Here is a 13906-nt window from a genome sequence, read left to right on the forward strand (position 1 = left end):
CCTTGAATTGTCAAAGCTTATCCACACCCAGGTTCTAATGTCAGTTGTAGAGTCTCTGACATTCAGAGGATGATGAATGGAATGGTCTCTTTGGACATCAGTAGAAATGATATTTGCACCATCTATAGTGAATACTAAGATGTGAAATGACAGTATTTCTTCAATTACAGTAATGTTTCTGAAACATCACAGCCTAGAAGAAATAAAAGATTTAAAAATTACTGATGAAATGTCAACTCCAGGTATCCTTCCTCCTCTTAGATTTTTTCTGACATTAACTGTTGGGCACCTTGCATGGTGACTCAGAGTCGAACCATCTAAACACAATTTAATTATAGATGAGTCTTCAAAATATGCTTCAATGCCATCCCCCTAATCATTTGATCCAGCTTTTGAGGCTCTGGTGGTAGTGGAAGCAAATAGTCTGGGAGAAAATGTTGAGTATTATTTTCACATTAAACATGTAAAATTGGTGGAAAAAAAAAAGCCACTATCTTTTGGAAATGTCCCTTGAATGTTTTCTATGTGGCCCATAGCCTGTGTTCCTACAGGAATAAGAATATGAATTTGGCAGAATAGCATTGTTTTAGAGTTGTTTTTCAGCTGTTCCCACAGTGGGTACCAAGGCCAGGGCAGCCATCCGGCAGCCATCGCGTCCTCCAGTGTTCATGTTGATAGGATGTCTTCTCTTTGTGTTCTTCAGATGCCTGCCTTGTTTTATCAATTAGACTGTCAGTCTCTCCTTTGCTCTTCATTTTTCACATGGGCCCAAATCAACCGTTTTTCACCTACGGGTCATAACATATAAAGTGCACATCCCTGATACAACACCACATCTAGTAATTAGGTTGCCCTGGCTGAACTGATTCTCTCCTCTGATAACTCTGAAGATTTGTGACACTGATGCTCTTCTGTTACTGAGAGGCAGGAGGCAATCTCGGCGATTCCCACCAGGCTGCTGTGAGGACAGGAATGCCTCAATAACATAAAGTGATTTCCTCCTTTTCTTGTTTCAGGTTCAATGGATCCAAATGACTTCCTGAGGGAGGCACAGATAATGAAGAGTCTAAGACATCCAAAGCTTATCCAGCTTTATGCTGTTTGCACTTTAGAAGATCCAATTTATATTATTACAGAGTTGATGAGACATGGAAGTCTGCAAGAATATCTCCAAAGTAAGCTAAAGACTCAATAAAAGGAAAAAAGAAAAGGAGGAATTTAGTTTAGCTAGTCCTATAAATGTCAATTTAGCCAGCTTTGTCTAACCCAAAGGATATTTACCATGTGTATTATCTGTAAGAATGAATGCTGTAACATTGAATGGCTCAACTACTATTTAATAGGATATATTCTGCGGACTCAAAGGGAGAAAAATATTTATGTAGTGGAAGAATAAATTGTTCACAATAGACACATCAGAGAGCTTAAATGTAATGTGGGAAACTGATCAATGGATTTTTTGCATAATGCTCTACTTTTTACACTAATTGAACACTGTCAGCCATATTTTCTATGGTACAGAATCTGGAACATGGGAAACATCAGGGAAAAGAGCAAGAGAGGTATCTGACGTTTTTGTCTTTGTCAGTATTTGCTAATATTGTACTGGGTGTTAAAAATGACCTCTCTGCTAGGCAACATTAGAATTTTCAGACTAAAAGGCAAAAATATACTATTAGCTTTATTCCTCCATCCACTTTCTGCAGTCAAAAAGGACTTAAGGGCATTGTGAAATTGTGATGTTTATTACAAATGAATAATTTAATAAACAATAAAATAATACACATTAAAATATGATATTCAAAGAAATTGAGATCAAATACTGAGAGAATCATTCATGCTTGAAAAACAGACTTTTCCTGTAATTTCTTGAAATGTCAGAGCGAGACTGATAGGCTATATAGAGGCAAAAGGAGGTGAGGATAATGGAACAAAGGTATCAGAAAGATAAGAGTGTTCTCTGATTTCAGGGTGACTTGTGAAGCTGATAATTCTAAATTTCAAAACAACAACAACAAAAGAATGGAGAATATATATAACATAATAAATTCTGTTAAAAACAAAAATATACTTACCTATTGCATAAAGATCATCACATTTATCACCCTTAGAATGCTACCCACCACAGAAAGACTGACCTCAATTGTTGACTCCTTTTGCCTTATTCAGGAAAAAGTACAAGAATGATCCTGGGCTAGATCTAACAAAGTGCATATTACAATGTGCATATTATAAGAGTCCTTACAGCATGTACATTACTAATCTAATTGTCAATTTCTGGTATTCAAATCTATCAGGAGCATTCAAGTCTCTTGCTTCGTTTGGCTTCCAAGATAGTTAACCTGATCACTTATCCTCCTCTTCATTGGTTCTTCTCAATAAGTGATTTTCTCCCAGACCTCTCAACATTCTGGAGTTCTCCAGGATTATTTTGCAATACCATTAATCCCTTTGTTAATCTCTTCAATTTTTAATTTATTTTTAAATTTTGACATAGGGTGCCAATGCTTTGAACAGGCTGGCCTTGAACCTGCCATTCCTCTCGCCTCAGCCTCCTAAGTAGCTGGGATTATATGTGTGCATCATTGCACTTGGCTTCCTTTGTTAACTTCACCCAGTTCCATTGTTTGAATGTTTATGTATCGAGAGTTCCTCAAATTTTATCCCTACCTTGGAACTTCAGAATAATACACCCAGCTGCCTTCATGCCCTCTCTACTGGAATGTTGTATCAGTCTGGACAGTGCAGGTGTCCAGACTGCAGCCACGGTCCTCAAATCTCAGAGGCTCAGCACAGCAATAGTTTTTTCCTTACTTGTGCTTTGTGTGTAAAATAGATTGGTAGCTCAGCTCTTTTGATCTCCTTGGTAGGGAAAGGGGATGGGACCAATCTCATCCTGGCTCTTAAAGCTTCTTAACTTTTGTCACTTCTGTACCCTTTTCATTTGGTCAAATCAAGTCCAATGGAATAGGCAGTACAATCCACTAAAGTGCCTTGCAAAAATGGGGAAAATGTTTGTGAGCAACCCTAATTTCTACTCCAAATGACAATTAGACGTTTCAAAGTGATATGTCCAAACCTGATTCTCCATGGTGATCTGCTACTCTTGTTTAATTCCTTCTTGGACAATGACAACATTCAGGTCTAATACCTGGGAGGCATTTTTGCTTCTTACATCCCATTACCTAGCCAACCTAGAAATCCTATTGGCTGGCCTTGAAAACATACCCAGTCTTTCCCCTTTTCTCAATGTTCCCACTAAGGTTCAAGCAATCATTGACCTCCACTTTGGATTCTGCACCCTCTTGGTCTCCCTCTTTGGCTTCTTGTCCTCTTTAGTCTTTCCTCAACACAGCAGCTGGAGATATCTTGTTGAAGTATAAGTCAGAGCTTGTTCTTCCTCAGCTTAAAACCTTCTGAGACTCCCACTGGTTCTACCTCTGGTTTAATTCCTTCTGACCTGGTTTTCCAGGTCTTATCTACAACTTTCTCTTTGGCCTTATCTACAACTTTGTCCGTGTACTTGAAGTGTCACTACAGTGACCTTTGTGGTTCTTTCTATTCCATAGGCACACTTTTATTTTACCTCAAGCCCTTTGCACTTGAGATTTTTTTTGCTTGATTTTTTAAAAATATTTATCCACATAATCACTTCTCATTTCCTGAAAGTCTTTACTCAGGTTATTCTACCTTGGTAAGTTGTTCACTGGTCATCTCAGGAATGCTCTACCACTGAGCTACATCCCCAGCCCTTTTTATTATTTTATTTTTTGAGACAGGGTCTTGCTAAGTTGTTGAAGCGGGCTTTGAACTTGTGCTTCTTCTATGTCTGCTTCCCGAGTTGCTGGGGTTACACGATACATCACTGCACCTGGCTCACTTGTCAAACTGTAAAGCTTAATCTCCTGATTCTTCATATTCCTTCTTCATTTTCCTCTTCATATTCTTCTTTGGTGTTCTCTCCTTAGCTGTTAATCATCTTATGTTGCATGACATTTATTTAGCTTATTTTTAGTATTTTAGATTTTTTTTTTTGGTATTGGATATTAGAACACAGAGGCACTTTTACCACTGAGCCACATCCCTAGCTCTTTTTATTTTTTATTTTGAGACTGAGTCTTGCTAAGGTGCTTAGGGCCTCACTTAGTTGCTGAGGTGATCCTCCTGTCTCAGCTTCCTAAATTGTTGGTATTATAGGTGTGTACCACTACACCTGACTTTAGTATTTCTAAATGCAATTCCATAAGGGTAGAATTTTTATTTTGTTGTTTTTTTTAGTGCTAGAACAGAGTGTTACATAGAAGGTGTGCACTGATTATGTGTTGACTGAATAAATAAGTTGAGACCATTCTTATAGTAAGAGTGGGATTGAGAGTCAAGCTAGTTTTGCAATTCTTGGTATCATCTTGAAAAGATCCAGTTAACTATACTGCAAACTCCTTGGGCATTGAGGATTTCTGTGATTGATGTGGTACTCAAGGCTGTGTGCAAACCCTACCATCTGCTGGATTAGGCCATCAGGGGCAACATTACCAAGGCATTCATTTGTAAGAGTACCTACCAGTTTAGAGGAACAGTGAATTTATACTTGTTCCCAATCAAGAGTTGTAGATTTAATAGATAGATCTTAAAGTGAATCTGCCATTCATAAGTAGCTCATCAAGATAAGTATCATTAACGTAAAAGTCTCTTTAGTAGTAGAATGCAATTTATTTTTTATTTTTTATTTTTTTGCAGATATAAACTGTCACAGGTTTGTGAACATTTCCATCAGCTTTGCTGTCTGGTTGTATAGATGTGCTCTGCTCTTTACTTAGGCAGTCCCTAGGTCACTGCTCTTCAGGATAGGAAATGTGTATTACCCAATTTCTTCCAGTATTGTACTTTCCAGTAAAAACCTTTTTATATGCACTGTAATGGGATTAGGTATTGTATTTGATATTTGAAATAACATACATATTTCTAATCATATTTCTCTATATTCCAGTCTTTGTAGTCCCCAAGCTTGGCTGATTTTTTTTGGTAATAAATTTCTCTCAAATGAGAGAGGCCTATGGGGAAGGAAGGAAGGAAGAAAGGAAGGAAGGAAGGAAGGAAGGAGGGGAGGGAGGAAAGAAGGAAGGAAGGAAGGAAGGAAGGAAGGAAGGAAGGAAGGAAGGAAGGAAGGAAATAAATAAATAAATAAATAGGGCTGGGATGTTTTTCAGTGGTTGAGAACCCCTGAGTTCACACCCCAGAAACAAACAAACAAAAGTTGACAGTTGACCAGTGAATGATTTACCAAGATGGAATAACCTGAGTAAAGACTTCCAGGAAATGAGAAGTGACCATGTGGATAAATTAAAACAAACAAACAAACAAAACAAAAAAACGGGCATAAGAAATCTCAAGTGCAAAGGGCTGGAGGTAACATAAAAGTGTGCCTGTGGAGTAGAAAGAATCACAGAGGCCACTGTCGTGACATTGCAATAACAAGGGCAAAGCTGAAGATAAGGCCAAAGAGGTAATGGAGAACCAGGTCGGGGGCCTGTTGGAGTTAAACAGAGGTAAGGACCAGTGGATGTGGCAGTCATTTTTCTAAGTTCTTTACAAGTGTTAACTTAGTTCATTTTTGAACCACTTTATGAACTAAGTATCATTCTTACCCCTACTTTACAATTGAAGAAACTGAGTAATAGACACCTTGGATGACTTTTCCAAGGTTGAAGTCTGGTTTGATAGTACCCCAACAATTAGAAGCTTAAAGCAGCAAACATTTATTATCTCACAGTTTCTGTGGTCAGAAATCCAGGAGCAGCTTAGCCAGGTTCTAGCCTTGGGTTTCATAAGGCTGCAGCCAAGGTTTTGGCAGGTGTCCCAGTCATCTGAAGGCTCTAGTGGATGTGGATTCACTTCCAAACTCACTCTTATGATTGCCAGGAGTTGGTTCCTCCTGGCTGCAGAATTGAGGGGAGTCAGCTCCTTGCTGGTTGTTAGCTGGAGAGTGGCCCATGCTCCTTGATGTGGAGGGTAGCTTCTAACATGGCAGCTTGCTTCATTAAAGTGAACAAGCAAGAAAGTGATGGAATTCAGAGCATCAGTAAGATGAAGTCACAGTCGTTTTTGAGTTAACCCGGGAGACCCCATTACTCTTGCCGTAGTCTCTGCCAGATGTGAGTCACTGGGTTCAGAACAGTCCAATGGAAAGGACTCTTGGAAAGGTGTGAATTCCAGGAGGCAGGATCACTGCAAGCTATTTTAGAAGCTGCCTGCCACATAGCTTATGGTCAGTTACCAGCTTCTCTTAATGTCATTGTTTCTTTTTTTGAGTGGATGTGATATCAAAAGGCATAGCTCTTTTGACCATCACAGCAGCCAGGCTTTGCCATTATGCTTTTTTACAGAGTTATATTTTATCTTTATATTTACATTTTGTTGTAGACTGAATAATTAATGTTACCTGTTGTAATACACAATTCAAAACTCTCAGTGGCAGAACACACATAACAATTTTGATAGGGCTTAGACTACTCTTTTAGGGAATTAGACTCTTTCCTAAAATTTTTAAATTTGTTCCTCTAGCCATAGAGATGTGAGGTCCTATATGTGATGTACATCATTTCTGAACACACTGTGTTGCCCAGAACTAGTGACATGGCCCTACTTAATTGCAAAGGGAGGTGGGCAATGTGGTCTTCTGCTAGTGCCCAGGATAAAAGAAAGTAAAGGACAAAAGGATAGGTGAGCAGTTAGTTTTACCTCACAACCAATTTAAATATGCTTCTGCCTTTTACACACACACACACACATACACACACACACACACACACACACACACACCTGCTGTGTTTAAGTCTTTCTCATTTAAAAATTCCTTTGACTCTTTCATTTTTTATCAGAAAAGATAGCATTTATATAGAAAGTACATAAATCATGTAGCATAGTTTGACATGTAATTATAACATGCACAAGTAAGCAACTATGCAGCTACTGTCCAAATCAAGAATTAGAACACAGTCAGCAAGCACCCCACAGACCCTGGAATACTTTAACCATCACAACTCCCCACTTTTCTGAATTCGATAATGGCTTTCCTATGACATTTCATTTACCTCTACCAGATCCTTATCGCCTTCCCTTTTTGACTAGGGTTTTGAAATTTTCCATCTCCTCTTGCTGTCTGTCTGTATGTCCTCATCTCCAAGTTACCCTTTGGCCTCTTACACACAATCTCAAATAAAACCCTTCACCAATGACTCCCTCATTCTTTTTTTTTAATATTTATTTTTTTTTTAGTTTTTGGCAGATACAACATCTTTGTTTGTATGTGGTGCTGAGCGCGCTACCGCTTGAGCCACATCCCCAGCCCCCTCATTCTTATATTTAACACAGCCTTCTTAGTCCTTGTCTTATTGAACTTATCTGCGAAACTTGACTATGATGACACATTTTCTTTCTCACAATTTTTCATTTGTTAAAACATTCTCCTCTCTTATGATTGTGGCTGATTCTTCTCAATTTTCTTTTGTCAGGTTCGATTCCTGTGCTCACCCTCAATTATTTGTGTTTCTTATGAATCTATATCTTCCTAGGACCTCACCCACTTTTTATGTTTTAACTCCCACTCAAACTATGACCATTAAATCTATGTCTTTAGCTGAAAGTTCTTGTCTGAACTCTAGACTCATAAACCCCTCTTCTTTCAGCCATTTTCACATTGGTAATTTATATATATCTTGAGCTTAACAAGTCCCAAAATGTTTCATTTTGCTTAGGAGCAATGATAACATTAAGAGCTAGGATTTATTGTGTTTTTCCTAGATACCAGGTACTGTTTTAAGTGCTGCACATGTATTCAATTGTTTTGACTCTCATTTAAAAAATTAATACTGTAAGAGTTACTGTTACCACTATATAGATGAGGAAACTCAGGTACAGGGGTGCTAAACAGTTTGCTTACGGTTATAGAGAAATATGAGGCCCAGCCATGATCTCAAGTCTGACAGCTTTAAGCCAGTTTTCCTTAATCTTGTGCTTTAGTGAGCACTCAAATCAGGGCTTGTGTTTAAACCTCATGTTCATAAGACCAATGGATTCTGTGTAATAGTATTTTACTTAGTCACACAGGGATAATAATAATTTGTATTTATGTGAAACTTTAAAAAACAAAATCTGAAGATACCTATCAATAGTATGGCAGATAAGTTGACTTACTCTATTTTGTAAAGTCATCATAAAATAGCATGGACCTCTTTTACTAATGATAAAACTGATCCTACTACCTAAATTTCCTGTAGTTAGTTTTACAGAATGAGCAGTAGGTGAAATGCTGCCCATTAAAGGTATGTTTGTACTTAGAGAGATGAGCAACTTATTCTAGGAACAACAGACTAAGAAAGCAAAATTTTAAAAAATACATATTAAACTTAGAGGTACAAATGTTTTATATACATATATATGTATATATATCTATATCTATATCTATATCTATATATAGTATTGCAGGTTGAACTCAGGGGCACTTAACCACTAAACCAGATCCCCAGCCCTTTTAAAAATATATTTTATTTAGATACAGGGTCTCACTAAGCTGCTTAGGGTCTTCCTAAGTTGCTGATGCTGTCTTTGAACTTGACAATCCTTCTGTTCACCACTTGCAATATGCACATTTTGTAACTACTGCTAGACTCTTCATTTTTATTAGTGAACCAGTTTTTAAGAAAACTCTTAAAAAAATGTGAACTTTTCATTTGTTCAGCCATGCAAATTAGGACCACTATAAGCTCAATGACTAAAATAAACTATGTAAAGTTTAAAAGTAATCCGAAAGTACCTAAGCAACAGTTTCCATGAAGAGATAAATTGGTGAAATGTGGTATTGAAAAAATGGCAGTAACTGGACTCATTTAGAAACTTGCTCCTATCTTTGGATTATTTGATACCCTTGCTCCTTTCTTAGCAGATCAGTACCATGGCACATAATTCTATCAATATCTCATTCATCAAAATTGTCAGAATTCACTTCAATAGTTCAAATACTTTCCAGAATAAATCTCTTATTTTCTCTTGTTCGTTAGATGATGCTGGATCAAGAATCCATCTGCCTCAACAGGTAGACATGGCGGCACAGGTTGCTTCTGGAATGGCCTATCTGGAGTCCCAGAACTACATCCACAGAGATCTGGCTGCCAGAAATGTCCTTGTTGGTGAGCATAATATCTACAAAGTAGCAGATTTTGGACTGGCAAGAGTTTTTAAGGTAAGTTTAGTTTTGTTTTAATTAGCTTTTGTAATAGGTTAAAAGTCCAACAGACTGATAGACCCATAAATTCACTATTATTTAAAGCAGTGTTCCTCAAAGTTATGTGGTCCATAGACCATTTCAAGTAGCTGAAGATCTTATAGACAAACTACACATTTCTTCCCATTTCTTCATTAAGGAGGAAAAAAAAATAATCAACTGAATTGAAAATGATACCATTGTTTTGGTTGAACGTATGACCTATTTTTCAATCAGTAAAAGTAGCTTCTATTTGTCCTGTATAAAAACCAGGACACTTTGTACAGTTACCCTATCCACCTTTGCTCATTTTATCTACTCATTTACCTATTGCCAGAATTCTAGAGCAATTAATGGCTTTTTTGTTAGTTTGTTTTAGGGAGGAGGTACCAGGGATTGAATTCAGGGGCACTCAGCCACTGAGCCACATCCTCAGCCCTATTTTGTATTTTATTTAGAGACAGGGTCTCACTGAGTTGTTTAGCACATCTTTGTTGCTGAGGCTGGCTTTAAATTCATGATCCTCCTGCCTCAGTCTCCCGAGCCACTGGGATGACAGGTGTGCACCACCATGCTGGCCAATTATTGGCTTTTTAATTCTTCCTCCCCACTCAGTGGGTGACATCCATTCAAAAAACACTAAGATAAAGACATAGAATGAGGTATTAATCTCTGAATTTAATTTTAAATTTCCCATATTGTATCCTAAAAATATGGATTTGGGCCAGAAAACATAACAAATAAATTATTCTCATGTTGATACTCATGAAACCATCTTTTCTTTGTGTAAATTAATTAGGAGACCAATGAGATGATATATTAATTTAAATCATTTGGATTCTACTTTTTAATATTAGCAAACTGGTTACATGGTAATTATCAAAGTCATTGACTCTTAAATACCAGAATTAAATTTAAAAAAGACCAGACCTATTTTGCTTCCATTTTTCCATTTGGTAAACAGCAGATGGGAAGTCAGAATCCCATTATGTATGAATTCTTCTATACATAGTAGGATGTTCCTTCCAATATTATTCTTAATACATAGTAGGTTCTCAAATATTTTATGGATGACTTCCCACAGATTGTTTCTGTCTTGAATGTCAGAGTCAGAATTTGTTATGCTAATTATCAATTGATCTAAGCTCATTTTTTTTGGTATTTTCCCTCTAAGTTTTATGTGAAACTGGTTATAAATGAATGAGGGCAGCAAAAAAAAAAATCACTTTAAATTGGCTTGAATCCTTAATGCATTAACAGGTAGATAATGAAGACATCTATGAATCTAAACACGAAATAAAGCTGCCGGTGAAGTGGACTGCACCTGAAGCCATTCGTACTAATAAATTCAGCATTAAGTCCGATGTGTGGTCATTTGGAATCCTTCTTTATGAAATCATTACTTATGGCAAAATGCCGTATAGTGGTAAGTAATTAATTCTGAAGTGGTCTTTCTGCTGCAGGTCACTTACTTAGGTGTGACTTTAACTGCTTTGCCCAGACTTAGAGGGCAGAGTTATGAGGCTGACCATACCATGTGCCTGTGGGAGCTAGATAGATAAAATTTGATGGTGATAATTTGCATTAATGAGGTGGTTTATTGCTTCCTTCTCCTTTGCTCCTGAATTGCAGTCTTATAGACATTACTTGCTGCAGGGTGTCGTTTAATCTCTGCAACCTGTAAAGGGTATGGTAGATCTCACAGCTTTATCAAAGAAATCAATTTGCTTTGTAACTTAGAGTTTAAGTGTCTGTGGATTGAAGAGTCTAGTCCATGCCCCCCTCTTTTGTTGGTTATATTTTTCAGGCATGACAGGTACTCAAGTAATCCAGTTGTTGGGACAAAACTATAGACTTCCACAGCCATCTACCTGTCCTCAGCAATTCTACAACATCATGTTGGAGTGCTGGAATGCAGAGCCTAAGGAACGACCAACATTTGAGACACTGCATTGGAAACTTGAGGACTATTTTGAAGCAGAGTCTTCATATTCAGATACAAATAACTTCATAAGATGAATACTGAAGAAGAAGTAATTAAGAATTAAGAAAAAAGAATAACTAATAAAGAAATACAATCTTCAATTTTATCAACGAACTGCAAAATCAGTTTTCTTGACATATTCAAGTAATAGGGCAAATTTGGCCATGCATTATAAAAAAATTTATATGTGCATTTTATTGACTAGGAAATACTGCCGGACAGTCTAAGATGATGTATCATTTTCTCACTGCCTGATAAAATCAAACAAACTAAATGAAGTTATTTTTCTTTGTAAGAGACACTTATATTTCTATTTATTGTTTGAAAAGCCGATCAAGAGAATCAACAGATGATAGTCAATTTTTACTCAGTGACTGTTGTAGCATTTTCCTGTTTACTGATTAGAGCCGTTATTCATTATTCCTCGGATTGCTGAATCCCATCAGGCTGTTATTATGAAGGAATTTGATTGCTTTGCTGCACAGCAGGACCTGTGCTTTGAGATTTTTTTTTTCTCTTTTAAAATATCCTTTAACTACAATGATGGCAAAGCCGTGTTAAATGACTTGATTGTACTTGAAGTAATTGCACATATTTTTTCCTATGCATAAAAAAATGAAGCAGCTGTTGAGAAAAAGAATTAAAATCTTTCTCATTTTGTGGAAGGAAATGATGGAATTTTTCTATACCTCAGTATGTGTCATCTGAGAATCATCTATGTTAGTTTTAATCTCAATGTTAAAGAATTAGTTTGCAAAGCTGATGAGTTATTATGCACAGATATATGTGAGAAACACCTAATAGCCCACAAAATCTGAGAAACAGGTACTAAAGAAGTTTAGGAAAAATAAAAGGAAAGCTGTAGAATGGCTGTGGCCTTCTGAATAATTACAAAAGAGCAGTACCTTCAGGCCAGTTTTTAATTGACCACAAAGCAGGTCAAGCTCAATTTCAGATATAGAGTCTAGTAATAACAACTGAATTTAGGACAAGGTTTTAACTACCTTCAATATACATTGACATTGGTAGCAATGTTACTGTTTTCTTAAGCAATGGCTGTGTTAAATTCTCCAATTGAGAAGGAGAAGGACTTCTTCAAGGTGGTTTCAAAGACAAATATATGTTCAAAGATGTTCTGATGCACAGAAAAATGAATGAAATGTGCCATGGTAAATCAGGATATTTTGAGTATATTTTCTTATTTTTCTTTAAAAGAAGTTGCAAAAACCTTCAATCAATATGGAATAAGCAATCAGTAAATTTGTGAACTCTTTTAACTGGGAGCAAGAGGTAGAGAGAGTTTGGGGTATAATATCATTAACAGCCCAATGATGTCAATCAAGACCCATGACCTTTCCGACCCTCCCCTCTACCATCAATGTTGTTTTCATTCTCATGGTCACAGATGTCTGTCTGTGGCAACTGGGATTCCTTTTTCTATGCCTCATCCAACAAGAGAAAAATGGGAAACTTATCTCCCAAGTTTGCATAAAAATCATTCTTATTTTTCTGCTCAAGTCAACCTGAGTCACCTGCCCAGATATGAACCAATAATACACCTAATGTGAATGCTCTGTGTTGATTGGTTTTGGAGAAGGTCTGCCACTAAAACTGGGAATGTAGTTTACCTTCCCTGGAGACAAGTTGGTTTTTGGTTTATCTGAAAAAAATTAGAGATTAGAGGCTGGATAGCTGTGCATTGAGAAAATCCCGTGAGAGGGATTAACTATTAGAATTAACGTAGGCATGTATATACCTATCACCTTCCTCCACATTCTCCCTACATATTTGTGTTAGGCAGATAGGTATGTGCATATACATTTGAATTGTTCCAGGACCTTAGACTAAAATAAGTCTCACGGCACTAAAGTTTATAGAGCCATGCATAGAAGTGATACTATTTATAAAATAAGGTCAACAATATTTTTAGTCTGTAGGCTGAGTATAGGATAACTTTATTTAAAGTCATCTAGACTAATAAAATCAAGTAGATTATAAATAACCAGTTATTTATAAGATTAAAAGAATTATAAAATTAAAATAATTTCTTTTCCTGAGTTCATTTTTTTTTGGTTCAGTTCTGCTTGGGCATATATAGGAATGATTGGAAATATTCCCATTTCACTGTGCAAATTCTACTACTATATAATCTGTCTTTTTGTAGTAGCTGATAATAATAAATTTTTAAGTAAGATTTGGTTTTAAAATATAAAATGGAGGTTATCCTTTCCTGTTTTAATACCACCTGAAACTCATTTAACTTACTATGTTTGATTCTTTGGGACATTTATGTTCAAGGTTCTGTCAAAGCAATCCATTATTCTTGTTTTTACCCTGATGGATCATGGAGAAAAATAATGGATTCCGTTATGAGAAGCAGTAATAGATTTTTTTTAACTGACATAAATTTCTCTCCCTGTATAGAATAAAAGGATCAGGAAAAGATAAGTTGAATTTTCCTACAATGAGCCAGCTCTTGTTAAATTTACTTCCCATAAATTGTAGAAAAGCACTTTTCACGTAATGTTTTATTTATGTAATTCAGTTATTTGGAGGTGGTGGTGAGGGATGGGAGTACATCATTTTATGTGATATTTCAAATCTCTCCTGACAAAAACATTAAGAATTTTTGTAATAGGAAAAATTCAAAATTCCATTAAGCC

General features: G+C 36.5%; 1 protein-coding gene across 1 annotated transcript in view; it reads left to right on the forward strand.

Annotated features, from left to right (window-relative positions):
- The window catches only part of Frk (fyn related Src family tyrosine kinase), a 96330-nt gene extending 85052 nt beyond the window's left edge, over positions 1–11278 (forward strand). Inside the window, exons 5-8 of the mRNA XM_026414991.2 lie at positions 1017–1175; positions 9057–9238; positions 10520–10685; positions 11067–11278. Of these exons, the coding sequence (XP_026270776.1) occupies positions 1017–1175; positions 9057–9238; positions 10520–10685; positions 11067–11278 (719 nt within the window). The remainder of the gene's footprint in view (positions 1–1016; positions 1176–9056; positions 9239–10519; positions 10686–11066) is intronic.
- Positions 11279–13906: the final 2628 nt, after the last annotated feature.

The sequence above is a fragment of the Urocitellus parryii genome, chromosome 8 (genome assembly GCF_045843805.1).
Source record: "Urocitellus parryii isolate mUroPar1 chromosome 8, mUroPar1.hap1, whole genome shotgun sequence".
NCBI lineage: Eukaryota > Metazoa > Chordata > Mammalia > Rodentia > Sciuridae > Urocitellus > Urocitellus parryii.